This window comes from Zasmidium cellare, assembly GCF_010093935.1.
Source record: "Zasmidium cellare ATCC 36951 unplaced genomic scaffold M409scaffold_8, whole genome shotgun sequence".
Lineage (NCBI taxonomy): Eukaryota > Fungi > Ascomycota > Dothideomycetes > Mycosphaerellales > Mycosphaerellaceae > Zasmidium > Zasmidium cellare.
Genome location: NW_022986952.1, coordinates 469,626 through 493,896, shown reverse-complemented (window position 1 = coordinate 493,896; position 24,271 = coordinate 469,626). Strand labels below are relative to the sequence as shown.

The 24,271-nt window shown below is 53.8% G+C and overlaps 8 protein-coding genes across 8 annotated transcripts; 5 read left to right on the top strand and 3 right to left on the bottom strand.

Annotated features, from left to right (window-relative positions):
- Positions 1-955: 955 nt before the first annotated feature.
- M409DRAFT_19725 (uncharacterized protein) lies at positions 956-2,720 on the top strand (the record flags this gene model as incomplete). The annotated part of the gene is made up of 3 exons (XM_033805066.1): positions 956-1,130; positions 1,182-1,247; positions 1,300-2,720. 3 exons carry the CDS (start codon positions 956-958, stop codon positions 2,718-2,720), a joined length of 1,662 nt encoding a protein of 553 aa, XP_033671008.1.
- A 344-nt stretch (positions 2,721-3,064) lies between these two features.
- M409DRAFT_19724 (uncharacterized protein) lies at positions 3,065-4,510 on the top strand (the record flags this gene model as incomplete). Its single annotated transcript, XM_033805065.1, has 1 exon — positions 3,065-4,510. The coding sequence occupies one exon, from the start codon at positions 3,065-3,067 to the stop codon at positions 4,508-4,510; it is 1,446 nt and encodes a 481-aa protein (XP_033671007.1).
- Positions 4,511-5,620: 1,110 nt separating this feature from the next.
- Positions 5,621-6,335, top strand: M409DRAFT_19723 (uncharacterized protein; the record flags this gene model as incomplete). The annotated part of the gene is made up of 2 exons (XM_033805064.1): positions 5,621-6,008; positions 6,076-6,335. 2 exons carry the CDS (start codon positions 5,621-5,623, stop codon positions 6,333-6,335), a joined length of 648 nt encoding a protein of 215 aa, XP_033671006.1.
- A 1,023-nt stretch (positions 6,336-7,358) lies between these two features.
- M409DRAFT_64474 (uncharacterized protein) lies at positions 7,359-10,025 on the top strand (the record flags this gene model as incomplete). The annotated part of the gene is made up of 2 exons (XM_033816100.1): positions 7,359-7,389; positions 7,621-10,025. 2 exons carry the CDS (start codon positions 7,359-7,361, stop codon positions 10,023-10,025), a joined length of 2,436 nt encoding a protein of 811 aa, XP_033671005.1.
- A 65-nt stretch (positions 10,026-10,090) lies between these two features.
- On the bottom strand, positions 10,091-12,871 carry M409DRAFT_19721 (uncharacterized protein; the record flags this gene model as incomplete). The annotated part of the gene is made up of 6 exons (XM_033805063.1): positions 10,091-10,802; positions 10,874-10,903; positions 11,019-11,740; positions 11,797-12,404; positions 12,487-12,613; positions 12,698-12,871. The coding sequence occupies 6 exons, from the start codon at positions 12,869-12,871 to the stop codon at positions 10,091-10,093; spliced, it is 2,373 nt and encodes a 790-aa protein (XP_033671004.1).
- A 430-nt stretch (positions 12,872-13,301) lies between these two features.
- M409DRAFT_19720 (uncharacterized protein) lies at positions 13,302-14,670 on the top strand (the record flags this gene model as incomplete). Its single annotated transcript, XM_033805062.1, has 2 exons — positions 13,302-13,623; positions 13,682-14,670. 2 exons carry the CDS (start codon positions 13,302-13,304, stop codon positions 14,668-14,670), a joined length of 1,311 nt encoding a protein of 436 aa, XP_033671003.1.
- A 4,983-nt stretch (positions 14,671-19,653) lies between these two features.
- M409DRAFT_19719 (uncharacterized protein) lies at positions 19,654-20,460 on the bottom strand (the record flags this gene model as incomplete). The annotated part of the gene is made up of 1 exon (XM_033805061.1): positions 19,654-20,460. One exon carries the CDS (start codon positions 20,458-20,460, stop codon positions 19,654-19,656), a length of 807 nt encoding a protein of 268 aa, XP_033671002.1.
- A 1,569-nt stretch (positions 20,461-22,029) lies between these two features.
- Positions 22,030-23,733, bottom strand: M409DRAFT_64470 (uncharacterized protein; the record flags this gene model as incomplete). The annotated part of the gene is made up of 1 exon (XM_033816099.1): positions 22,030-23,733. The coding sequence occupies one exon, from the start codon at positions 23,731-23,733 to the stop codon at positions 22,030-22,032; it is 1,704 nt and encodes a 567-aa protein (XP_033671001.1).
- Positions 23,734-24,271: the final 538 nt, after the last annotated feature.

Below are 24,271 nucleotides of genomic sequence, written 5' to 3'. Positions count from 1 at the left end.
CACTGACTCGACCTTGCTCACCCACAACGAGCCTCTTGCTGAACAAGACTTCACGCTTCACACCAACGCTGCGTCCACAGCGACGCCTCACACACTTGCTTTGCTTCACACCCAAGTCCACCCCAGAAAATGACGAAAACATGGAAAAACAGAACGACGGAAAAGGAGGCGACACATCACCGAATTCGATGGTACATGGGACTGGAAAGGAAGGGCGGCGCTCATGACAGGATGCAAGTGCCTTGGCCTAGTTGCCTTTGCGGGAAAGTATGCCTATTGAGCAATGCACAGCCAGACTAGTCCCCTTCGTACATACCCCCCAATGCAGACGCGGTAAAGTCAAAGGTCGCGCGCTGAGTTAAAGTGATGGTCTCACTCCCTTTTCTTACGTCTTGTGTTCGTGATGTTCCATGCAACAATGCGTAGAAGAAGAATGTCGTAGGGCTGGTTGATCGGTAAGCAAGACCGTGAAGTCGATGATATTTGTTCGTGCAAAGCTCAGACGTTTGAGGCACTGAACGGTGGTGTTCTACTCGATCTCAACGAGCATGGTGTTGAAGGCCTCTCTTTCAATGCCATCGCCAAGGTCGGACGCCATTTCGCTGTCTCCATAGTCAACCCGTGTCGTCCAGTCGAAACCAACCAATAGCTCCGGTGATATTAACAATCCTTATCGATAAGCAAGGATCCCTCCATCACCATGACGCACGAACGGCCAATCAGCAGCAATCAAGGTGTAATCCATCTCTCCATCACAACATCACCTCACAGCTCCCCCGAAGCTGGCCTGCATTGCCCATCTGACGTTGCGGACGTGGACTATCTCCGTTGGTGTTTCATGCCTCTTCTTCACCGGACACTGCTTCTTCCTTCTCTTCTACGACAGGCGGTCTTCAGACAAACGCTTCCGTTCCAACAACAAGCACCGCGGGCTTTCTCTGCGATTTCGAGAGCTATGGCGACTGAGTTCAAGCTTAAGGGCTTGACGAGCATTGATCTCAAGAATGGACAGTTGCAGGAGGTTGAGGTTGAGGGGATCGAGGAGGGCAAGGTTCTGCTTGCGAAGGTCAAGGACGAAGTGCATGCTTTGAGTGCGAAGTGTACGCATTATGGCGCTCCGTTGGCGAAGGGTATGTCTGGATGGCTACTGGTATTGAGGTTTTCGTATTGATGTCGTATAGGTGTCTTGAGTGGTGACGGACGGTTGACATGCCCTTGGCATGGCGCTTGCTGGAATGTAAAGACTGGTGAGTATAAACGTTGTTGACGGAATGGATATAAGTTGCTGATTTGGATTAGGTGATATCGAGGACGCCCCGGCTCCAGACCCTCTCCAGAAGTTCGAAATCGTCGAGAAAGATGGCAGCGTGTACATCAAGGGCGAAGAGGCAGCAATCAAGGCCAACAGACGTAATATGAGCATCAAGTGTCAGGCCAAGGGCAATGATCAAGTCGTCGTGGTCGGCCGCGGTAGCGGTGCGTTTGGTGCAATAGACGGACTGAGAGCAGGAGGATACACCGGCTCCATCATCAACATTGCTGAAGAAGAGAGCACTCCATTCGACAGGACCAAGCTCTCGAAGGCGTTGATCGGTGATGTATCCAAGCTCGAGCTCCGGAGTAAGGACTACTACAAGGAAGGCAGCGTTGATCTTGTCACCGGCACAGTCAAGTCCGTTGACTTCTATGGCGGCCAGCTCCAGACACAAGATGGCAAGGATTACAGCTTCACCAAGCTCATCCTCGCTACCGGTGGTACTCCTCGACAATTACCACTTCCTGGTCTTAAAGGAGATCTCAAGAACGTCTTCCTCCTGCGAACCGTTTCCCACGTCCAAGAGATCCTGAAAGCAGCCGGTGAAGATGGCGGCAAGAAAGTGGTTGTTGTTGGCTCGAGTTTCATTGGGCTCGAAGTAGGAAACGCTCTCGCCGGTAAGAAACATGATGTTTCAATAATCGGAATGGAGGAAGAGCCAATGGAGCGAGTTATGGGTAAAAAGGTTGGCGCAATCTTCCGCAAGCTGCTGGAGAAGAACGGCATCAAGTTCTATATGAGCGCGGAGGTTGACAAGGGTGTTGAGAGCGAGACCAAGTCCGGATCAATCGGCAAGGTAACCTTGAAAGACGGCACTGCTCTGGAAGCAGATCTGGTTATCGAAGGTGTTGGTGTCCGACCCTCGACGGACTTCCTCAAGGACAACAGCTCGGTCCAGCTCGAAAAGGATGGCTCAGTAGCTGTGGACGAGTCGTTCACTATCAAGGGTCTGAAGAACGTCTACGCCATTGGTGACATTGCAACATACCCCTACCACGGACCTGGCGGCAATGGCAAGCCTGTTCGCATTGAGCATTGGAACGTTGCTCAGAACGCCGGCCGATCCGTTGCCAACTCGATTAACAACCCGGGCTCGAAGCCCAAGCCATTCATTCCAGTCTTCTGGTCTGCCCTTGGTGCTCAGCTGAGATACTGTGGTCATACTCCAGAAGGCTTCGACGACGTGATCATCCAGGGCAACACGGACGTGAGCGAGGGCAAGCAGAGCTTTGTCGCCTACTATACAAAAAGCGAGACGGTTGTTGCTGTCGCCAGCATGATGAAGGATCCATACATGACTCAATCGGCAGAGCTCATGAGGAGAGGAAAGATGCCGAGCAAGAGCGAGATCTCGAAGGGAGTGGACATCTTGGAGATCTCAGTGCCGGCGGAGGTTAAGATATGAGTAAATGAGTAATGTATGTTGTCGATGAATGACGTTCGGATTTCACAAGAAGTCTCAATGTATGCTGTGAAGATCATGTTGGGTTAGGACGCTACATCATGGTTGAATTTTGAATCTGAAGCTTGACATTTCTTGTAGCGATAGAGTTTCAACACCCACTAGCGCTTGATCACGTGTGACGACTCACAGGTCGCCCTTTCCTTCGGAGACAGGTCCGCATTTTAACCATATCGATAAAGCACAACAACCGCGCAGGCCGCGCGACCTTATTTACCAACCTCACCTCTCGACAATGATGTAGCCGAGACACAACCAGAGGCCACCGGTCTCAACGAATCACAACAATGCTAAAAGCAATCTTCTATGCCCGCTTTCACCAAGCTCGTGGCGTCTCCGTGGTCCACCAGTATCCCGTCGGCTCAATCCTCTCGACGTCGCCTGAAAAGAAGCCATTGATCACCTGGAGCGATATCTCGTCCTATATCATACCTCCATACGACCTATGCAATGACCCTCTGTCGATCTGCTCCAATGGATACCGCGTCTTGGCATTTCCCATTTCGCTCGAAGATTCGAAGTACGACCGCAATCGATTCACGTTCAACATATGCTTCGTGCTGGACGAAGATGAGGATGCACAGCCGTGGGATCGGATTGTGAGGAAGACAGCGAAGCTTTTGACGTCGTTGGAAGAAGAGGAGGGATTGCTGCAGAAGGAAGAGGATCTACCTGGTTTGAAGTGGGCTGGTGAAGAGCGGTATCCTGCGGACGTGGGGATTGTGTATACAATGCTGGAGAACATATTCGAGGATTTGAATGCGTATGGGGAGGCTTGTGTCAGGGTCGATGATGCCAATGTGCTGAATCTTCGACTTGACTATGAGGAGCCTGCGGCGCCTAAGATTCATGCGTGGGATGTGCCGTTGCTGGTGCGTTCTCTACCTTCGCCGGCGGATTGGACGTGGGACCTCACTCTTCAGCGTATAAATCCGCATATTGATGGCATCAAACATGTTCAGAGGATCGCTGAACTGGCTGACGTGGAGTTGAAACTCGTCAAGCGTGCCGTGAAGGAGCTTGTCTACTATGGACGTGCCATGCTGCTCGACATCTTCCACTTTCAAGCAATCTACACTTGCAATGATGAAGCTGCTTCGTTCGCAAAAGATGAGGAGCTGCTGGACGAGTGCCGTCACTATGTCGCCATTACCCCTGAAAAGAAGGCTACTAACAAGTCGGATCCCAAAGACCTAGCATTACCTTCCCGAGAAACCATCATCGAGCTCTACGCCCTGCTACAACCTGGTCTCCAACTCTACGAGTACTGCATTACCCACAAGACTCTCCTCACCAGCATCGATGTCCGCCGATTCATAACGTTCGGCATCATCAAAGGCTTCCTCCGCCGCGTCCACAAATACGCCCTCGCCATCGAATCGCACCCCACCGCTCCACTTGGCTCGACAAAGAAACATTCCTCAGGCTCGATATCCAGACCTCCTCGCTCCAACGAAGATGCCGTGCGAGAGTTCGATCGAGCATGGAAGAAAGCGGCTCTGTCCAGCGGATGGGCGACGCCGCCATCAGCACCGGCAAATGGCAGTCTGATGGCTAAGAGTTTCAAAAGTGCGGATCGATTGAGAAATGAGGAGGATGAGCGTTTGAGGTGGTTTCTGGATGGGACGCACTGCTTTGATGAGATTTGCGTTGCGATGCATCTGAGCGAGAAGAAGGTGGTGGAGAGGTTGAGGAGTAAGGCTTTTGGGGAGGTGGTGTTGTTTAACAAGTGAACAGCTTTTACCATCTGGATGTGGAAACTCTATCGACTCTGAGGATAGTGGCGAGCACCATCCGAAACGTTCATCTTGAACGGTTCCTGGAGATCATGCTTTGACGCGACTTCTCCAGAGAAGGCCTGGAGGTCGGTCTTCGATTACCATGACGCATGGGATCATGAGACCGACAGCTTGCGAGGCAGAACACTGGTCTTACCTTGCTCTTGAACACCACACTCATCGGCTCAATTGATAGAAGGCTTCAGTCTCAACCCTTGATGCGATTTTAGAGACAGCGTGGCTTCTCACTGATCTTGGAGCTCCCTGCAACGCAACGACTGCCACAAGCGACATACAGCCACTGTTCATGCTCGTATTCTTCGCCACAGTCAGATCGCTGGTCGTTGAGAAGGCGGGCGATTCTAGTCGACACATTTGTCCTCTTCGCACGCCTCGATTTGTGAACAGTGTCTTTGGAAAGAATTGATAAGACATTTCACGCTCGACAGCGTTGCTTTGCCACCCGTGACATATTGTTCCCAGCATGACGGAGACATACATCAGAAAAGAGTATAGTTTGCGTCTCGTGGACTGCACCTTCAACAAGTCCTTCTTGAACAGCAACTTCCGCGAACATCCATCGACGTGGCGATATTAAGACCCTCGGCGTCCGCGCGACACATGGCTTCGTACAGAGTCGGAGACATATTCTTTACGCGGACATTGGTATCATGGATGGTTCGGGTATAGCCTTACTAAAGTAGCTCGTGCTTGCGGCACAGCTCTCGCTCATGTCATGTCGTACATCGGCGTCTGCACGCTTCGGAGGAGTAGCTCCAGCAGTGCGGTCGACCCGGACTGAAATCTCTAGGCATTCTGGCTCGGTCCAAATTTTAGTCCCAATGGTGTTGGAGAGCTTCAGTCGTAGATGCCTAATCACTCCGACGCGTACAGAAAACGTTGTCATAAGTAGCTGCTACTCGATTCGGAATCCTTTGAGCGCCTGCGCCGACGAGGGCTATCTAAGCGCATATCGATTCCCAGCTCTCAAAAATATATTTCGTGGATAGGCTTTGTGCGATCTTCTCCTCAGTCTTTCAATCACTTTCCTATTCAACACCCATCATGTCACCACCCAAGCCCAACTTCGTCGTCACAAGGGCGAAAGCCGAAGACATGGAGGAGATCACTGATCTCATCTACGACTCCTTCTCCAGAGAAGAAACAGCACTCTTCATGGGCTGTCCCGATCGAACCACCATCCCCAAATACCGCCAACGAGTCCTCAACGCCATGGAGTCGGACAAGAGCGATGTATGGATACAAGTCAAGGATGCCGAAACGGGCAAAATCGCGGCTTGCAGCAATTGGAAGATTTTTGTGAATGGGAAGCCGGATGATAAAGGTGATCAGGCTATCGATTGGTATGAAGGGGAGGAGAGGGAGGTGTCTGAGAAGGTGGCGAGGTTCATGAATGAGAATCGGTGGAGGGTCATGACGGGCCCGTTTGTTTGTAAGGAAGCTTTTTCGTACGATGGGAGTGTCGTGCGCTTTGACTGATGAGATTTTTCTTTTGACAGACCTGCACATCTGCTGTACGAGCCCGGAATATCGACGCATGGGCGCTGGATCTTTGATGATGCAGTGGGGTGTTGACTTGGCCGATTCCCTGTTCTTGCCTGGTTGGATCGAAGCCTCGCGGGATGGAACCGCTCTGTATAAGGCTTTTGGATTTTATGTCGCTGCGGAGGTTGATGTCCATGGGCTTCCTACGGCGCACATGAAGAGAGATGCGAGGTCGAAGGGGATCGATGGGACCGCGTTGAGGAAGAAGGCTTGAAGTGATGACGAACACGATTAGGCTGTATTCCTAGACTTCTTACTTCTATGCTGTAAATTAGACTTGCGTCCAGTCTGATTGTAACTTGAAAATCTGATTGCCGTGGTCAGTTGCTCGCGCACAATTCACCCCCAGCTCCCACCACCACGGACGGAGGAATGCCGATACATCAACCACACTCCATCATCCAGACGCCGTTCCCAGTGGAGTATACAGCAAGCTTCCCGTCCAATCTCCCGGCCAGACCATCGTGCAGTTTCGCGAATGGTACAAAACACCTCAGCGAACCGCGTCCCGCGGTGTACGACCGCGGTGACGTTGTACGGCTCGACACGGATACACGCCATGTCAGTCTGCCTGAACCTTTCGATCGCGTCAAAGACCATGCGGAGTCCTTTCGTTGGGGGAATTAGGCAATCGAAGATCGTCTCATTGGCCATGATGAAGTTCTCATGCGTGTGTCTGCGGACAAGAGTAGATGTTGACAGCCTGTCGCTGGTAGATTCGGCGATCATAGATTGCGTGAGACGTTCGAGATAGGATTGTGTTGATAGCCCTTCGTGAGGACGAGTTTCAATAGTGAGCTCATCGTGGCCTCGTGGATTGTCGTCGTCGTCGTCGTTGTTGCTTGATGTCAGCGGTTCATTTTGGGCCACCATGTTCATCGTTCGCCGTTTCGAAGCCGGGGCGGGTACAGTAGACGTGGCTACCCCTCGCCAATGTTATGACCATATTTTTGTGATTGCGATGATGACTGGGAAAGGCTCCCTCTCAAATCAGTGCAATGCATCGCGGCTGCCCAACTGAATGTGTCGAGGACGGGAGGTGAGACCGGGGGCAGGGGTCATCGACGGCTGCTCCCGAGACCGGCAGAGATGCCACGCGACGACTGCTGCATGACGCTGGCTGGCTTTGAGGAACATGAAAGCTGTTCTCACCACTACATGCTCCAGATAGCTGCGAGATAATGCGGCCGTCGTCGCCTCGTTCAGGCGTCGTCTACATCCCTTATTGCAAGTCAAGATGAAACGTCCATTGCTGCCCATTCTGCTCCGTAAGCCAGAGCCTCCAACCAACGATGCCATACCTTCTAATCGCCTGTGAACAGTCGCCTTTCTCTTGTTCGCCGCCGTTCTCGCACGTGATATCCTGGACGAACGAGACGATGTGATAGAGGAGCAACAGCCACTGCAAGAGAGTCCTTCGCCATCGAAGGCGGCGCAATGGGAGGGATCGACGCACGGCACAGAAGATGAGGCCGCGGATAATAGCCAAAGTGTGGCAGTGGGAGAGGCGATATCAATATTGCGGAAAATCAAACCTCCGCAAGCTTCGAAACTGGCTCGTTTTGTTCGCAAGCCGAAAGGTGTTCTGGGAACTGCTGCATACTACGCAAAGGAGGCATTCGTCCTATTGTTCATGAATGCTCCGAAGCAGACCAACCTAGTGACCACTTCTACGAGCGAACGATCTGCGAAGCTTGGACAGCCTTTATCGCGAGCTGTGCGACTTCTCGAAGATGCAGCGAAGCAAGACGACGCCGATGCCGTGTTCCTCCTCGCCGAGCTCAGCTTTCATGGCAACTATAGCCATCCAGTCGATTACGATCAAGCGTTCAAGAGATATAAGCAATTGGCGGATATCAACGGCAATGCTACAGCACAGTACATGGTCGGCTTCCTGTATGCGACAGGCTTGAGTCCAAGTATACCTATGGATCAGGCGAAGAGCTTGCTATACCACACATTCGCTGCGGAAGGAGGCAATACAAGATCCCAAATGACACTGGCGTACAGACATTTGACCGGTATTGCGACACCTCGCAATTGCGACGAAGCTGTCGTTTGGTACAAGATCGTCGCGGACAAGGCAATTCGTTACTATCGCTCGGGACCACCTGGAGGCCATAGTCTGGTGCGCGACGCCTATCGAATCGCTGATGAGGAAGGTGGCGTATATGGTGAAGGAGCCAGTGTGGCATCAGCTGGACACAATGCGAAGCAAGGTGGTCCAACAAGCGATGCGTATGCCGATGTCGAAGATGTTCTGGAGTACCTCCACCTGCAAGCGTCGAAAGGAGACCTCAAGGCGACTCTTGGACTCGCTAGACTCTACTACGACGGTGCCAGGGGTCTCAAGCGCGACTTCAAGCTCGCCAAGCAGTACTTCATGGACGTTGCCAGAGAATACTGGACTGCAAACAACAGAGTCAGGAAAGATGTCTCTCACGGGACCGAGAAGCTCGCGGCGAAAGCTGCAGGCTACCTGGGCAGGATGTTCTTGCGCGGCGAGGGCACTGAACAGAGCTTCAGCAAGGCAAAGATCTGGTTTACTCGTGGCATAGGCAGCGGCGACGCACTGTCACAGTACAGTTTGGGCTTGATGCATTTGAACGGATTTGGTGTCCCTCAAGATACCATCAAGGCAGCCGATTTCTTCGCCGCGGCAGCCGATCAAGATTTGGCAGTCGCTCAGACGAATCTTGGCATGCTATTTCTTGACCAGGGAGACACTGCTACAGCCACCAAATACTTCGAACTGGCTGCACGAAACAGCCACATCGAGGCTTTCTACTACCTGGCTGAGATGAACAACAAAGCCGTTGGCCGCGATAGATCGTGTGGAAACGCAGCTGCTTTCTACAAGATAGTGGTCGAGAAGGCGGAAGCCATCTGGTCATCGCTCAGCGAGGCGGCAGATGCCTACGAAGAGGGTGAAAACTCTCGTGCACTGATCGGGTTCCTGATGGCGGCAGAGCAAGGCAGCGAAAACGCCCAAGCAAACGTCGCATGGCTGCTCGACCAAAGCCAGCCCAAATGGTCTCCATTCACCTGGATATCATCCACCCAAAAGGCCGCAAGCAACGCTCTCAACGACGCCAAGATCGCCCTCATGCAATGGACCCGATCCGCCAAACAGCAAAACTACGACAGCCTCGTCAAGATGGGCGACTACTATCTCTCAGGCATCGGCACATCCCCTTCAGCAGAAAACGCAGCCGCATGCTACCAATCCGCCGCTGAGACCCTCCAATCCGCCCAAGCCATGTGGAATCTCGGCTGGATGCACGAGAACGGCATCGGTATCGAACAGGACTTCCATCTCGCGAAGCGATTCTACGATCAAGCTCTCGAGACGAATAGAGAAGCATATCTCCCGGTCAAGCTCAGCCTGTTCAAGCTCCGCTGGCGGTCGTGGTGGAACGGCGTCACGAAAGGCGGCGTGCACGGTATCGAAGAAGAGCAACCCGAACGCAAGCGAAGGACGTTTGCGGAGTGGGTTAACGATTTCCTCGAAGCCGATGCAGCGTACTATAATGAAGTCTTCGAGGCAGACGACTGGGACGCTCAGCACGACCCCATGCCGGGAGGCGATGAATACTGGGACGGAGAGGATTACGATGATAGCGTGTTGGAGACGTTGCTCATTGGTGGGTTTGTCGCTGCGCTGGGTTGGTTGATCTATTACAGACAGCAACAGCAACGACTTGCTGAGCAGAGACGGAGGCAAGGTGTTGAAGGACAGCAGCAAGGCCAAGGACAACCTCAGACGCAGCAGAACGGCGGCGAACAAGCGCCACAACAGCAGCAACAACCTCCTCCCGCGGGCCAGCAGCCGGAAGGAGGCTTCTTCCCTCAACCGGGTGATCCAGCGTGGAATGATTGGGTCGCTGGTGGGATTGGGCATTAAGAAGAATCGAATTGTATGTACACTCTGTACCGTTATGAACAAGAAAAACTTTTCTTCTTCATCGTTCACTGTACAAGCCAATCCGTCCCATTATTCCCCTCCATGCCATGGTAATCCATAAAAGACTGATACTCGGGCACCGCGCCCTCTCCATTAACACCACCTCCTCCACCGCCATTCCCTCCCATCCCATTACCATTCTCACCACCCGACGGCGCAGAGAATGGCAGACGAGGCATGTTAAAGAAATCAAACACATCCAAATACTCGAGTTCATTCGGCGCCGGGGTCCTCGCGGGCGTGACAGACGAATTCCCCTGTTGTTTCCCGTTGAAAAACTGCCGCGGCTGCCTTGAGATCAAGAAATCCAAATCGTAGGCGCAGCGACGCATATCCGCCAAAATCCTCACCGTGGAGGGCGTCTCCCTAACGCCGCTGGCGGGGACGGGGCCACGCTCGGATTCGTGGTACTCGTCTAGTACACATTGCAGGAGGGTGGCGTAGCGTTCGGCGACTTTCCAGTAGTAGCCCATTTCACGCAGGGTTTCGACGAGGGGGGAGATGGCCGGGTTAACATTGTGGTCGATGGTGCTGCCGTGGACGAGGAGCAGACGGGCGGCGACCCACAGGCTGAAGGCGAATGGGGGACCTAGTTTCGTGAGCATGCTGTTGTTGCGCACGTAGGTGCATAGTGCGCAGATGTCCTCGACGGCGGTGTGGCAGCGTTGCGAGGCGCTGAAGGATGGGGTGAAGATGGGGGAGCGGCTGGTGGGATAGCTGATGACGAGGGTCGTTAGTATTCTATGACGTTTGTGTATGTGCTTGATCGATTGGGATACAAGACTTACGCGGCTGAGGAGTGGAGTCGGATCACGGTCCTGTTGGCAAGGAAATTGCTGACGTTAGCTTTTGATGTATGTCCGGTGAGGCGAGCAGGGTGCATTAGAGGTGCATAGGTTTGCCACTGAGGTTGCTTGGGCGTACGAGACTCACGTGTGATAGGTGATGTGCAACATAATCCAGATACAGTTGACGATCTTGTTGCCACCATTTGGATTGAAAAGCCTTGACATGTTGCCGTACTCGCTCGGCAGGCTGAATTTCCAAGAGTTCAGCTTGCTGTCCAGCTGACGATATTCCTGTTGCCATCGCTCCACGTCTGATAGGGCACTGATATCAACGGGCTTCTTGAGAAAGCGGTGTATCTGCGAGAGGATGCCAACAATCTCGATGTAGTAGCTGAATGATCCGAGATTCTCTGGATGATTCATCTCGCTAAGATCATGCTGTTCGCCTTCGATCGTTTGAAACCAGCGTGTGTCGACAGGTTGGTTGCGAGCAAAGAGGTCGTCTCGGCATGGCAACTTGCGGTCGATCTCCTTGTCATCAAGTGCGAACTCGAAGGCTGTTGCAATTGTGGCGTAGCGGTCGAGTAGATAGACCATCCAAAACAGTCTTCTTCGGCTTTCGTCCTCGATAAACGACTTTGATTCAGGCAGGACCATGGCGCGCAAAGTGTAGATTGATGGGAAGAGAGGAGCGATGGAAGCTGAAGTCGTTTCGACCGCAAGTCCTAGCTGCACGACGCTCCTTGTGATCAACGCCAGGAGGTTCCAACCTGGAGGTCCGTTCGAGTTGCCGACCGTGTCGAGAGCAAGAATTACTAGTGCTTGCAACGCCTTGACCGAGCTGTTTTCCAAGCCATAAAGCAGGACCTGAACCACACAGGTATATCAGAAGACTGAGACTGTAAAGAAGAGGTATCACAAACCTTCTGCTTCGACGTAGAATGGTACCGCTCCCGTGCCTGATCGCTCAAACGAGCATCTGTCGAGAAGCGCAGAGTCGTAGCGACAATCGCATGAAGCAAGATTCTATCAGCTTCTTCTAGCGTGTTGGGGCCAAACAAGGAATCCAGTGTACTACGTCGATGGAGGATCGGACACCAGGTATTGATGTGCTTGAAGAAGAGATCCGTGAGAGCATATAACAAGTCATAAGGCGGGAAGTCATGATCTTGAGAAACTGCTTTCATTGCTCCATCCTGGTTGGCCGCGTTGATGTTAAGGCTGGGTGACTCTAGTGGTGGATTTGTCGCCGCGTAGAGATCACTGGCTGTGGTAGGTGGGATATGAATGGAGTGTTGAGAGCCATGGTGCTGGTGTTGATGCTGGTTCATGTCACTGCCTTGTGACTGGAGACGGTTGTATTGAACTGCTGTCGCCGTTGGATACATGTCTGGTGTCTGCATGAACAGTGCTGTCTGTGCCTGAGGAGCATGTTGAGACTGAGGTGATACTGATGATTGCGGTCCTGGTAGATGGGCAGCGAGTTGTTGGAGGACATGTTGCTGGTTGCTAAGGACGCCCTCGAGTTTGTCTGAAGGCTAAAATCAGCATCGAACTCCATCGCAAACCCATCTCATCCAAGTAAAGACGACCATTTCGGGTCTTATACGCACCAAGACGAGCCTCAAGCTCTTTGCCATATCCAGCACGCAGACCAGGCTTCTTACGCTCCCTGTACTCGCACGTCTGCCCGTTTCGCAAGCACCAGCCACACGAAGGCTGGCCTCTATCGCATTTGACCTGGCTTTCATCAACATTCCACACCGATTGCTTATCTCACGTGTCGAGCAGGCAACGTGATGGACGTAGCACAATAATACTCACCTTGCGCTGCTTGCACAACTCACAGCTGACGCTCATAGGCCGCTTGCGCTTCCTGTCGCCGCCCTCAGCAGCGAGCTCGGCATCGTCTTCCCCATCGCTCCAGCCCTCGTCCTCCTCGGTGCCATTCTGCTTCGGCGAAACCAGCTCTCCTCCTCGCGGCGTGCTGGAGGACATGGCGTGGGTTCGAGCGGGCGCAAGTTGGAACTTCGGGGCAGAATTGTGACGAGCAGAGGTGCCAACTGCACCGAGGAGTCTTATAGGCTTCGGTGGGAGTGACCCCGCACGCCCGCCTTCTGGCGAGAATGGACAGCGAATGTTCCGTCTGGACTGCACCGACAGCGCCTGTGATTCCCTCGACACGCCTCTGGTCGACTGTTTTTCCCTGCATCGCGCTGCTGGGAGACCCACTGGCGCCATGGGAGAAAGATAGAACATTGAAGCGAAGACTTTCCGTCTTCTTTATGAGCTGTTCCTGCCTTTCTTCCTTTTCTGAACATCAGGTTACGAAAGACTCACTTATCTCACTTCTACTCTCTGCCTTGCCAGGATTCTCATCCATACTGCGAAGACCTTGAGATTACACATTCACATGCCATCTGCCACCATGGCGCAAGAAAAGAGCAGCGTGGTTTCTTTCCCCAAGATCAAGAATGTCAAGACCTTCATCATTCAAGGCGTGGGGTCCGGAGGCGATTACCACAATGTCAAGGGCGGCCACTGGCTGATAGACTCCAAAATCTCCACGCCAATGTCCGGATATGAAGCTTACCGCAAATCGAGGACGAGCTGGGGCATCAACGTGCTAGGCTCTTTCTGCGTCGAGATTGAGGCCAGCGACGGCACGAAAGGTTTCGCCACCGGGTTTGGCGGACCGCCAGCTTGCTGGCTGGTTGCAGAACACTTCCAAAGATTCTTGATTGGAGCAGGTTGGTGGCTTGTGATATGAAGGCTGAAAAGCAATGTGCCGCTGACAAAGGGACGCAGATCCACGGGATACGAACCACCTCTTCGAGCAAATGTACCGCGCATCAATGTTTTATGGTCGCAAAGGTCTGCCGGTAGCCGTTATATCTGTCATCGACCTCGCGATATGGGACTTACTGGGCAAGATTCGCAACGAGCCTGTATACAAGCTGATTGGCGGCGCGACCAGGGAAAGGCTGAGCTTCTACTGTACAGGTCCAGAGCCCGGGGCTGTAAAGGAGATTGGATTCAGCGGTGCCAAAGTCGCGTTGCCCTACAGCCCTGGAGAAGGTCCTGAAGGGATGAGGAAGAACGTGGAATACCTTCGCCAGAAACGAGCAGAAGTCGGACCTGACTTCCCTCTGCGCGTCGACTGCTACATGAGCCTGAACGTCCCATACACAATCGAGTTGGCGGAGAAATGCAAGGACCTGGACATCGACTGGTGGGAAGAGTGTCTCTCTCCTGACGACTTCGACGGACACGCCCTCATCAAGCGCGCACACCCAACCATCAAGTTCACGACAGGCGAGCACGAGTTCTCGAGGTATGGCTTCCGTAAGCTCATCGAGGGCCGTAATCTGGATATCCTGCAGCCCGACGTAATGTGGGTAGGCGGTATGACTGAGCTGTTGAAGATCTCAGCTATGGCAGCGGCGTATGACATCCCAGTCGTCCCTCATGCGAGTGGACCGTACTCGTACCACTTTGTCGTCTCGCAGTCCAACAGCCCATTCCAGGAATACCTGGCCAACTCGCCGGACGGGAAGAGCGTGCTGCCTGTATTTGGCAACCTCTTCACCAACGAGCCGATTCCAGTGAAGGGGTATCTTGATGTGTCAGTGCTTGACAAGCCAGGGTTTGGACTCGAAATCAACCCGTCAGCACCGCTGATTGATGCGGCTGGTATTTTGAATCCCGCGCCTGCCAAATCCTTGCCGCTGCCCTCACAGACGCAAGGTCAGGACGTTGATGATAATGGCGGGAAAGGAGTCAACGGGGTTGCGTAAGAGCCACGAAGGAGTGCCATGTGGTCGGCCGGCCAGATGAGGGCTCGCAAAGAGGCGCAATCCGGAGTTGGGTGGCGTTCTGGGCGCGCACATGTCTAGATTCTTCAGAAACACATAGCATCGAGCAGGCCGCTTACATGCAGCGCACTGCTCCACCTGTACCCCGTAGAAAGCGCAAACTATGGTCAGCAGGGCTGAAGAAAGTTTCCAAAGTAAGGTGCCTAGGAGTATTAGGACGAATCGAAGGCAGTAGATGCGATTCCAGCGTGAGTGAATGGATTCTCAGCTGATCTAGGTTGCTGGCCGTGGCCGGAGCTGTTCGGCATGCGCATGGGTGGAGTTGGAACGCGAGCGGTGCCGGCAGGGCTCGTCATGACAGATTGCAGTATCTCGTCCGACATGGCGGTGTTGCTTTGATATGGAGGTGTGGCGAGCGATTGTGCGATGACTTGGCCTCCACGGCGCGTTGTCATCAATGTCGCGATGGTTAGAGAGCGATGACAAAGACGATTGGGCGTGGGCGGCAGACGGGGTCGGGCCAGTCCCAGCGACCATTCTCCTGGCTCCGATCCTGCAGGAGTTGGATGCCAGGCCAGGCGAGTTTGCGTCAAAAGAACGAAGAGCCGCATGGTGGGCAGATCCACGTGCCCGCATACCGAACAAGCAAGTGGTGGTGGCCGGCTGTGAGTGGCCGCGGCCTTGATTCCTGATGCGAGGGTGTGCTGAGGGCCTGGCATGGGGAGTGTAGTATTCGTACGACGCCGGCGGCGGATGTTGATGTTGTAGTCGCGATTGTGTCGTGGTTTTGTTGCGGGTGAAGTGTGTTGGCCCCCGAATTTGAGACGAGACATTCTATTTTAGCGTTCGCAAACGATGGCGTGTCCAATAATCCATCATCACACACTTGTTTTCAGTACGTACCCTGCTCCTCTCCATCACCCAGGATCGGCAGGGCACTCGTGACGCTGCAACTCCCGGACATGGTCATCTCTCGGCGTCTCGACCTCGCGATGCGGCGACGAGGGTGAGATTGCCTGCGATGCGATGAGCCACGTCCTGCCGACGTCATGGTCGGCCGGTCCTCGAACGACATACCGCTCCTGTCATCAACCTGCCTTCACGACGCTCCATCATCATCAGCGTCCTCACGATTCGTCTGGCTGGGCTGGGGCTAAAAGCTGACCTCACGGACGGGGTCGAGTGGAGGCATCTCGTAGGTCGACAGGAATCGCGGGCGGTGTTGTTTGAGCATCTGTGAATCGCCGGTCGATCGCCTCGTGGCCTGCCGCCAGGCGAAGACGTGCATTCGACGTGCATCGCAGTGCATTGGCGGCGTATGCATCGCGGCACGGGGTTGCTTCCTTTCGCCTTGCCCTCAAGGCCACCAGGGCCGGTCTGTCCAAGCCATCCATCCCTCCCGCTCGTACTCGTCCAGCTGCTGCAATTAGGGAACCAACACCGACCGCATCCATCGCTGGCTTAGCCCGCGATGGCGGTCCAACCCTCCCGCGAATACCAGGCCGCCGCGCTCCCCTCCATCAACCGTCCCACCACGCCGGCGCACCTCTGCCCCGGCCCGTCGTCTGCCCTGGCCGCGTGGAGGGCAGCCTGTGAGGAGCCTCGCACGCCTCGAGCAGTAGCTGCTGCATGCCGACCGCTGCCATCCTGCCAGAAAGTGCCCCCAATCTGCACCGCGCTAGCATCGACTACGACCCTGCCGGCCTGCCCACGCCTGCTGCACCAATGCGAGCCCTCTATTGCGCCGCAACCTATGGCAGCTCGCAGCAGTGACAGCCGCACTCTGCGTGCGGTATGCGACTGCGCATGATATGCATCTGCCTTCATCTGACTTATCCACTGACTGATCCTCCCTCGTCTTCCATCTCTCCTCCATGGCTATAAGAAACCACAGCCACGCCGCCCCGACGCCGCAGCCTAACAACCAACAACCACCCGAACCACTATCCCCTTCTCTGCTTGATCCGCAGTCTGTTGTTGGTGTTTGTTTCGTCCTTGCTTCCTTCCGCACATCTTTTGATTCATTAGCGTTGCAGGCGCACTTGTGGCATTCCGTCTAGCTCGATTGGGCTATTTGCAACAACATGTGTATCCAAGTCGTCGAACGATACTCGGTGTGTCGATGCCTGTACTACCGCCATGCCATCGATCCATGCGCCGCACGATCACAACGAGGCCACTCAGTCCAGGAGAAGACCGTGTTCGTCGGATACGCCTGTGCGAACCATTCCAAAGGACGACCGCAGCCTGAGACTTACGCACGAAGGACAACTCATCCCGATTCTGGCTATTCAAGTTGGAATCCGCATTCGCGATGAGTGATCATCAATTCGACCTACGTGCGAGACTCTACGTTGGCATCATGCTGGACTTGACGACATTGCACCATCTTGGCAGAGCGGACTGTTGGACAGCATGCAGCCATCACTGTGTCTCGGCATCATCACTCGTTCTGGTGGTAGCACTACGCGGCCATCGCGGTAATCACCACCGCAGTCACCCTCTGCCAGAGTCACACCAGATCCGAGGCCGACATTCGAAACGATCTACACTCTTTATAAATCCCGCGCTTGGCTTTCCACATGGGTTCTGGAGGGATACCTTAGGGCAGGCACGATGCTGTTGATTACTACGCCAAAGCAAAGCCAGACGGCAGAGATCGACGAGGAGCTGTGCTGCGGCGTGCATATACGCGGCCACACATGCAGCGACGCATGCACGAAGAATTGGTCAGGTGACAGACAGTACTGGGCAAATCATCCAATCTTTACGAATAGGAACGAGTGAGGAATCACGGGTTACATTGGGGGGTTGTGCGCACGCTCGCATTTTCGGTTATTGGTACGCATTTACCTGGAGCTCTTTATTTTTGGGGGGAGGATGGATGATGGATCGATCGTTTTCTGTCTGGGCCGTGGGTTTCTTGCAGCGTTCTCGCGAGCTCTTACTTGCACCGCAGCTGTCTCAACACTTTCTGGCTTTTTTGAGTGATTACTCCGAGCACAACTCTGTCTCTGGCTGGACCAGGTTCAAACCAATCGTCATCGACTCGCTTTCTCCGTCTGCGAGGCACGCGCAGGACACGTGGGGCAGCATTTTTATTTTCTCCAACTTCATATCCATTAGACTCTTTCTTCCCCTTAGATAGGACTGTTTCCCCCGATACAATCATCATTCAGTTCAAACTTCACAAAAGTCTTGGCACGAATCGCTTCTTCATCAGGCAGGAGCGTGGAAGAAAGCGCCGACGAGATCGACAAAAGTCTGTTGGATCAAGGTTGGTCTTTCGACCAGCATCTTCCCTGAACAAATCTGTCCTACGTCCCAACTGACTGGGCTCAACGAAGATTGCTTGCTTTGATCAACACACATCACTACTCTCTCGGATATTATTCATCATCATCAGCAACAGAGTGAAGCTCTTCACACAAGCCCACCGCGCCTCTCACTCACTCGACCAGCTCCCTAGCTGTGCCCTAACGACGAAATGGAAACCTTCACACCACGCCGGCGAACAAACAACGTTCGGTATGCCGAATCGAGGCTCCTCCGTTCTTCAGCCAGTCCAGCGAATTCTTCCATCACAACTCTATAGTCAGAGATCTGTACAGTATGAAGACATCCTTCCGACAGCAGGCACATACAGCAGTAAGCTCTGAAGATTAGGGCCAGAGAATCCTGCTGGATGGATGGAGGAAGCGAGAAAGTATGTGTGTGGTGCAAAAGTAAGTCGGCAGTTGTTCGCAGCGCGATGGAAATGGCAGGACCGTACGAAATCACAGCACAGCACAGAGTGCGAAGAGTTCCCGAACTTGGATGCAAGCTCTCTTGAATCCAAGCCCGGACGCCGCAGTCCTCATTATCGCCTTCACCGATGCACGGGTACTGTACTATGCTGTACTGTAATCGTCTACACACGAAGAAGAGACGGCCTTCTTCGTTCGTTATGTTTCACTTCCTCGACGAAGCCCTTCACTCTTGCATCTCGTTCGGGAAACGACGCCCTAAGGCGTTATCGAGCAGCAGGACTTATCAACAAGCACAAACGAGAACACTTCACGAGAGCCTAAAGCGAAGCTACTAGCAGAACGATGACTTTGCAGAGCAGAGCGGGATGGGACGAGAGGAATTAGTAATTGCCATTATTGCTTCGAGCGGGCTGGTGACTTGAACGGTTCAGTATGTTGCAACGATCGACGACGGTACGGAACAATGGGTAAGAGTTGAGGCGACGTCGCTCACGGGTCCGGCGTCGGAGACGGTGATGACTGAATTGGGATAATGGAAGCGCAACGGCGTGGTGGATGATCAGGAACAGATGCAGTCAATTACTTTGCCTGGTTTATGAGCCGAGTGAAGAAGGTACCAGAGTATGACACCAGAGTCTTCCACGACTCCTGCATTCGACTGTCCCATCCTCCTCCTCATCCTCCACATCATCACATCGTTCTTCGTAGCGCGAGGTCATCTCAAACAAAGTCTGTATTGCAGATCTTCGAAAGATGATGATGACTCGGCTTTCCGTCTCCTTCCTCTCCCTCTCCCTCGCGCCCCGATCATCTTCATGCATCCGGGACGCTTCTTCTCCCTCATCTTGTCCTTCAAGTCACCACCGCCCGGCATCACGAATCGATCGACATCGATCGCGAAGTGCGTGTGGTTGCTGGTCGGGTCGGGTCTGGCTGCTAGGCTGTGTGCGTAGCGAGTGAACAGGTGCAGCCAAGTTGGGCATTGGACAAATCCAAAGAAACGCGCATCGACGCCGCGAAAACACTGCAAGCAGGCCGGCTGAATGTAGAGCGCGGGTCAAGAAGATGATGCGCGCTTCAGCAGAAACCAAAAAATGCGAATGGATGGACAATGGACCGCAGGCGCGAAAAATCAATCCAGCTGTAAGTGAGAGTGGTCCTTCTTCTCTCCGTGTGTGTGTATGTCGTCTCTCAAACCGCCGTAACTCGTAGGCGACTAATGGCGGACCACGATGCCGTGGCGGCGTGTAGTGCCTTTCTTGTAGTCGTCGTCGGATTCGCTGCTGCATTCAGAGCCGTCAGAGTAGCCGCAACGAGATCCACCACAGTCGAGCTTGACCCTGGCACCTGCGCGTGTGATGCCGTAGCGTTCGCAGGTACAACAGGATGATGTACTGGAGACCGAGCTGGGTGTACTGGAGTTGCTGCTGCGCGAGCTGAGGGATGGTACGTCCGATTCGACGTCCGATTCGGAGTCGGACTCTTCCTCAGACTCCTCACTGAGTTCGGCGGCGGCAAACTTCGCGCTGAGTTGCTCCAGTGTCGGGTGTTGGAACTGTTCGTTGCGGACTTTCTTTGTTTCCTGAGGCTTGTATGGTCTGGGAGAAACAATCTCGGACTTCTCCAGTGGCCGTCCTTTGGGAATACTGACAGACAACGAGGTCTTACGAGAATGTCGATGAGACTTGGACGATGTACTGTGACTGGCAGGAGCGGCAGCGGGAGGTTTCCCAGATGGAATGTCGAGGACATTCAACTTCCGACCTGTCGTCGGCTCCGTGACAGACTCGCGAGCTGGATCATGGGAGACATGATAGCCATCGATGATGTAGTAGTACCAGTATCGTTGGCCTTGTTTGAGCGTCTGTCCTTGAAAACGGAACGTCCCCTTCCAACCGCCCGCCTTGGACGAGTCCTTGGAAAGCGGCAATTGTCCGGAGTAGTTGTCCCAAGAGCCGAGCAAGTGAACAGTCTTGCAGTTGGCCGAGGTACGGAGAGTGAAGTTGAGCTGAATTGAGGCCATTGTGGTGTTGGTCCTTCGCAATGTCTTGGTTTCTTCGAGCGAGGATCGAAAATTACAAGGTTCGTAATGGTGTTGGGTTGTCGGGAAGTCGTGCTGAGCAAGCAAGAGCTGATAATTAGGTGTAACGGGGGTTCAGTCGACCAGCGACTGGGTTCGTAGAATGCAAATGGATCGGATATGAATATCGAATTCGTTTTCTGGGTTTCTTCTGGGGGTATTCGGTGTTGGCGGTTTGGGGGCTGTATTAGAGAATGGGCGTATATTGGACGACGAGCACCAGGCTCTGGTATTAACAAAAGGGCAAAAAAGAGGATAGAAAACCAAAGACCAGCTCTTGAGATTGACACGCTTGCTGAGAAGAGAAAGAGAGGAAGGGCATGAGGGAGTCGGCGGGCGACTATATGCTCCCGTGGCAGCTGAGCCTGCTGAGCCTGTGGTGTGGCCGACACGACGGGCACAATCATGCACTCGTCCGTGGGCTGCACAACCCAGCGAGCCCGCTATTGGAAAGGCGCAGGAGAGCGCGAAGAAGAAGCACCAAGGTGGAGTCCAACACATCGCCCTCAGCGGCAAGAACGAGGCTGCGATTGGCCGCCGTCCGCGTCGGGAAGGATCTGCACAACACTTCACTTCACCTCACATTCCCCTCCCATTCGTCGCTCGTCCACTCTGCCAAAAGGCACGCCCCGGCCCATCAATCACTGAGTCCACACCAGCTCTAGTGCCATGTGAGCGGGTGGGGGGGAACCTTGACGGTATGGATGCATTCCGTGCAGCATCCTCCTGCTTTTGGACATTGGCCGGTGCGGACGTCGTCGCATGGCTGACGTCCTCGATCATGCTGTTCATGCACACACGATGATAGCCTGAAATCTGGGCGGTTACGGCGCATCATGGTGGGAGCGTCATATATTACACCTTGGATTTCGCAAGTTGGCTCGGTGTGTTGAGCAACACACACCACCGGTCAGTCCGTTGGAGGAGGCTGGCAAGCCATGCAAGGGTTCCTGGAATGGGCTTGTGATATCTTCACATGGCCGAGCGAGTCGGAAAGCATTATCCATGGAAAACGATGGCTCGTCGGTGGTACAACAACGTCAGTAGCAACCGATTGCCTTCTGTCAAGAGATCGAGTTTAGAAGCGAGGAACGACCACGCTGATACGAAAGTTTGACTGTGCTCTGATATGGAAACGTGGTCGCTCCAGTTTGCATCAAAGATCTACCTCGAAGAGCGTCCAACATGTTCTCGAGACCCCGCTCGGCTCTCGTTCGAGGCCGCCCCGGAGTTGTACGCCTCCATGCAGCCTCCACAAAACCCAACGGATCACTGAACCAGGATATATCAAACAAAGGCGTGGCTTGCTCGATAGAGGGACCGATAGCTCCCACGCGAGGCCAAAGTGGACTCATCATTCATTCAGAGCGTTATCCTACGGCGGGCCGGCACAAGCCTCAGCTGGACTGTCACCACTGCAGTGTAACCAACAGCCATGGATCGAGATGGTGGGACTCCGTAGCAACCACAACATCCCGACGTTCATGGTCGAGTTGCTGTCGTGCCACACATCTAGTCATCACCGCCAACGATCAAGCTCGCAAACTCGTCCGGAGTCAACGTGCTCTTCCTCTTCTTCGGCCTGCCCTTGATTTTCGTCCTCTTCCCCATCGGACTCGGCATCTTTCCCAGCGTGTCATCGTCCCTCTCATTCGATAGCTCATCCAAGCTCCCATTCAATTTCGCCGTCGGTACCTGTTCTCGCCTAGTAGCTTTGCCTTTACTCTCACGTGCATTGGCTGCATTGGCTGCAGCTTGCTCCGCTTCTTCTTGAGCAGCGCTTAACTTCTCTGCGATTGTCATCTGAGGCACTTCGAGGTCTTCGCTCTCGTAGTCATCGTCCAAAGGTAGAGAAGCTGCTTCGTCACTGTAGCTCACAGGGCGAGGATCCGATCCATGCTTTGGTGGAGAAGGTGGTGCGGACTTGCTTGCATTGGTCGGCGGCCTCAAATCGAAGAACGCTGGCGGCTCGAGCACATCGTGCTTCCTCTTTGGAGGGCTTCCTCTCGTTGAGACTGACCGGTCAGGTGGAGAAAGGCGTATCTTGCTCGCCTCGGTGACCTCCTCGATGTCTGGCAGTCTGATTTCGCTCGTTGACGTGTCCATCAAGCTGTTGTCGCCCGCTGTCGCCCGCTCCTCGTTTCGTTCTCGGTTTGGTGAGACGAGACCCATGCCTTGTCGCAAGTCGTCGATGTTGATACTATCACCCGTGTTCATGCGTTTGAGCCAGCCCTCCATCATGAACAACACATCTCGCCAGCGCTTCTCCATGTGATCCCAGCCCTCACGCAAACGTGCAATCTCTTCTTCTCGCACCTCCACCTCTTCCATGGACACGAAATTCGGGTTTGTCAGGATGGTCTTGAGTTGCTCGAGTGTGGATTCTATTTCGGCAGACAGCGCTTCGTACGAAGTCGGCAAAGCATGGAGCATGCTATGAGCACCTTTCTGCTTGCCATTGATGTCCTCCTCGCTTCCCATACTACCCATCGCGCTGTCAGGATGCTTCTTCGTCCCTTCTGGTACACCCAGCAGCGGTCTTAGCGAACCAAGCGCGTTGCGAATAAGACTGATCAAGCCGTCATTCTCATCGCTGAGGCTTTGACTTAGTTGTGTCAGAAACTCCGTCGTCTCTTGCCGCAAGCTGTACTCTGGGTCTTCGAGATTGTGCGCTGATGAACCATTGATTTGCTTCTTCACTGTCATACTCGGTGCTGTCATGCCCGCTCTGTTGCCTCGCTGTTGTCCTTGCAAGTACGTCTTGAGCCGCGCCAGTTCCAGATCTCGTTTGCGCACATCATTCGTACACTGCGTCTTGACTTGCGCCAGTGTTGTCTTGAGCTTTGTCGCCTGGTCCTGAAGCGCCTTCATGGCCTTCTCCACCTTCTTCACCTCGTTCTGTGCAGCACGCTCTGCTGCTTGGGCTTGCGCCGCTGCCCGGCCCGACTCTTCATTCTGGCTGGTCAGACGTTCGATTTCGTGCATTTTCCGTGCATCTTCCGATCGTAGGTGTCGTATAGTCTGAGCTACATGGTCTTGTCGGTCTTTGTCGCGGTCTTCGCGTAGTATCAGGTCGTGAACGAGGTTGATGATCTGGGCTCGGCTCTCCTTCGAAGGCTTGACGAAATCAACCGGCTCGCCATTCCGTAGTAATCCTCGCGCCTGCAAGAGATTGTTGAGGTATGTCGAGGCCGTTCGTAGGCTCTCGTGGTCCATGGCGATGATGTCGTGGTATTCAACATCGACCGTGTTGAAAGGCCAATGTTTCTCGAATTCGATTCGTTTGTTTTGATCTTACTACTGGAAGAGGACTAGACTCAACTTTAATTTTAGATCATCGTTTCGCCACGTGACACTTGAAGCATCCCATCGACAACCAGCAGAACTCTTTCGTCGACACTTCTGTTGCCGTTCCATGTCCGTTCGGACCACTGCATCATCATGTCCATGTCAGACCGCTTCGGTATCGAACTTCCATCCTGCTACACGCATCCTGAAGAATAATATCAAAGCTGCTGGATGCAATGCCCGCCATTCGGCACCGAGATGCCCACTTCCTCTCGGCCTTTCGGTGCTCGTCTGTGCCGCCGCCACGACATCTCACATCTCCTTTTAGACCCCTCTGACCTGCGCTGCTGCAGGAACCGTCTCCTCGATATTCTTCGGATTTGGCTCCAAGCCCTCCCTCCCCCCTCCTGAGAGCCTTGACACGCAACCACCAAAATGCTGGTAGAGGATCGATTTCATCTCCTTG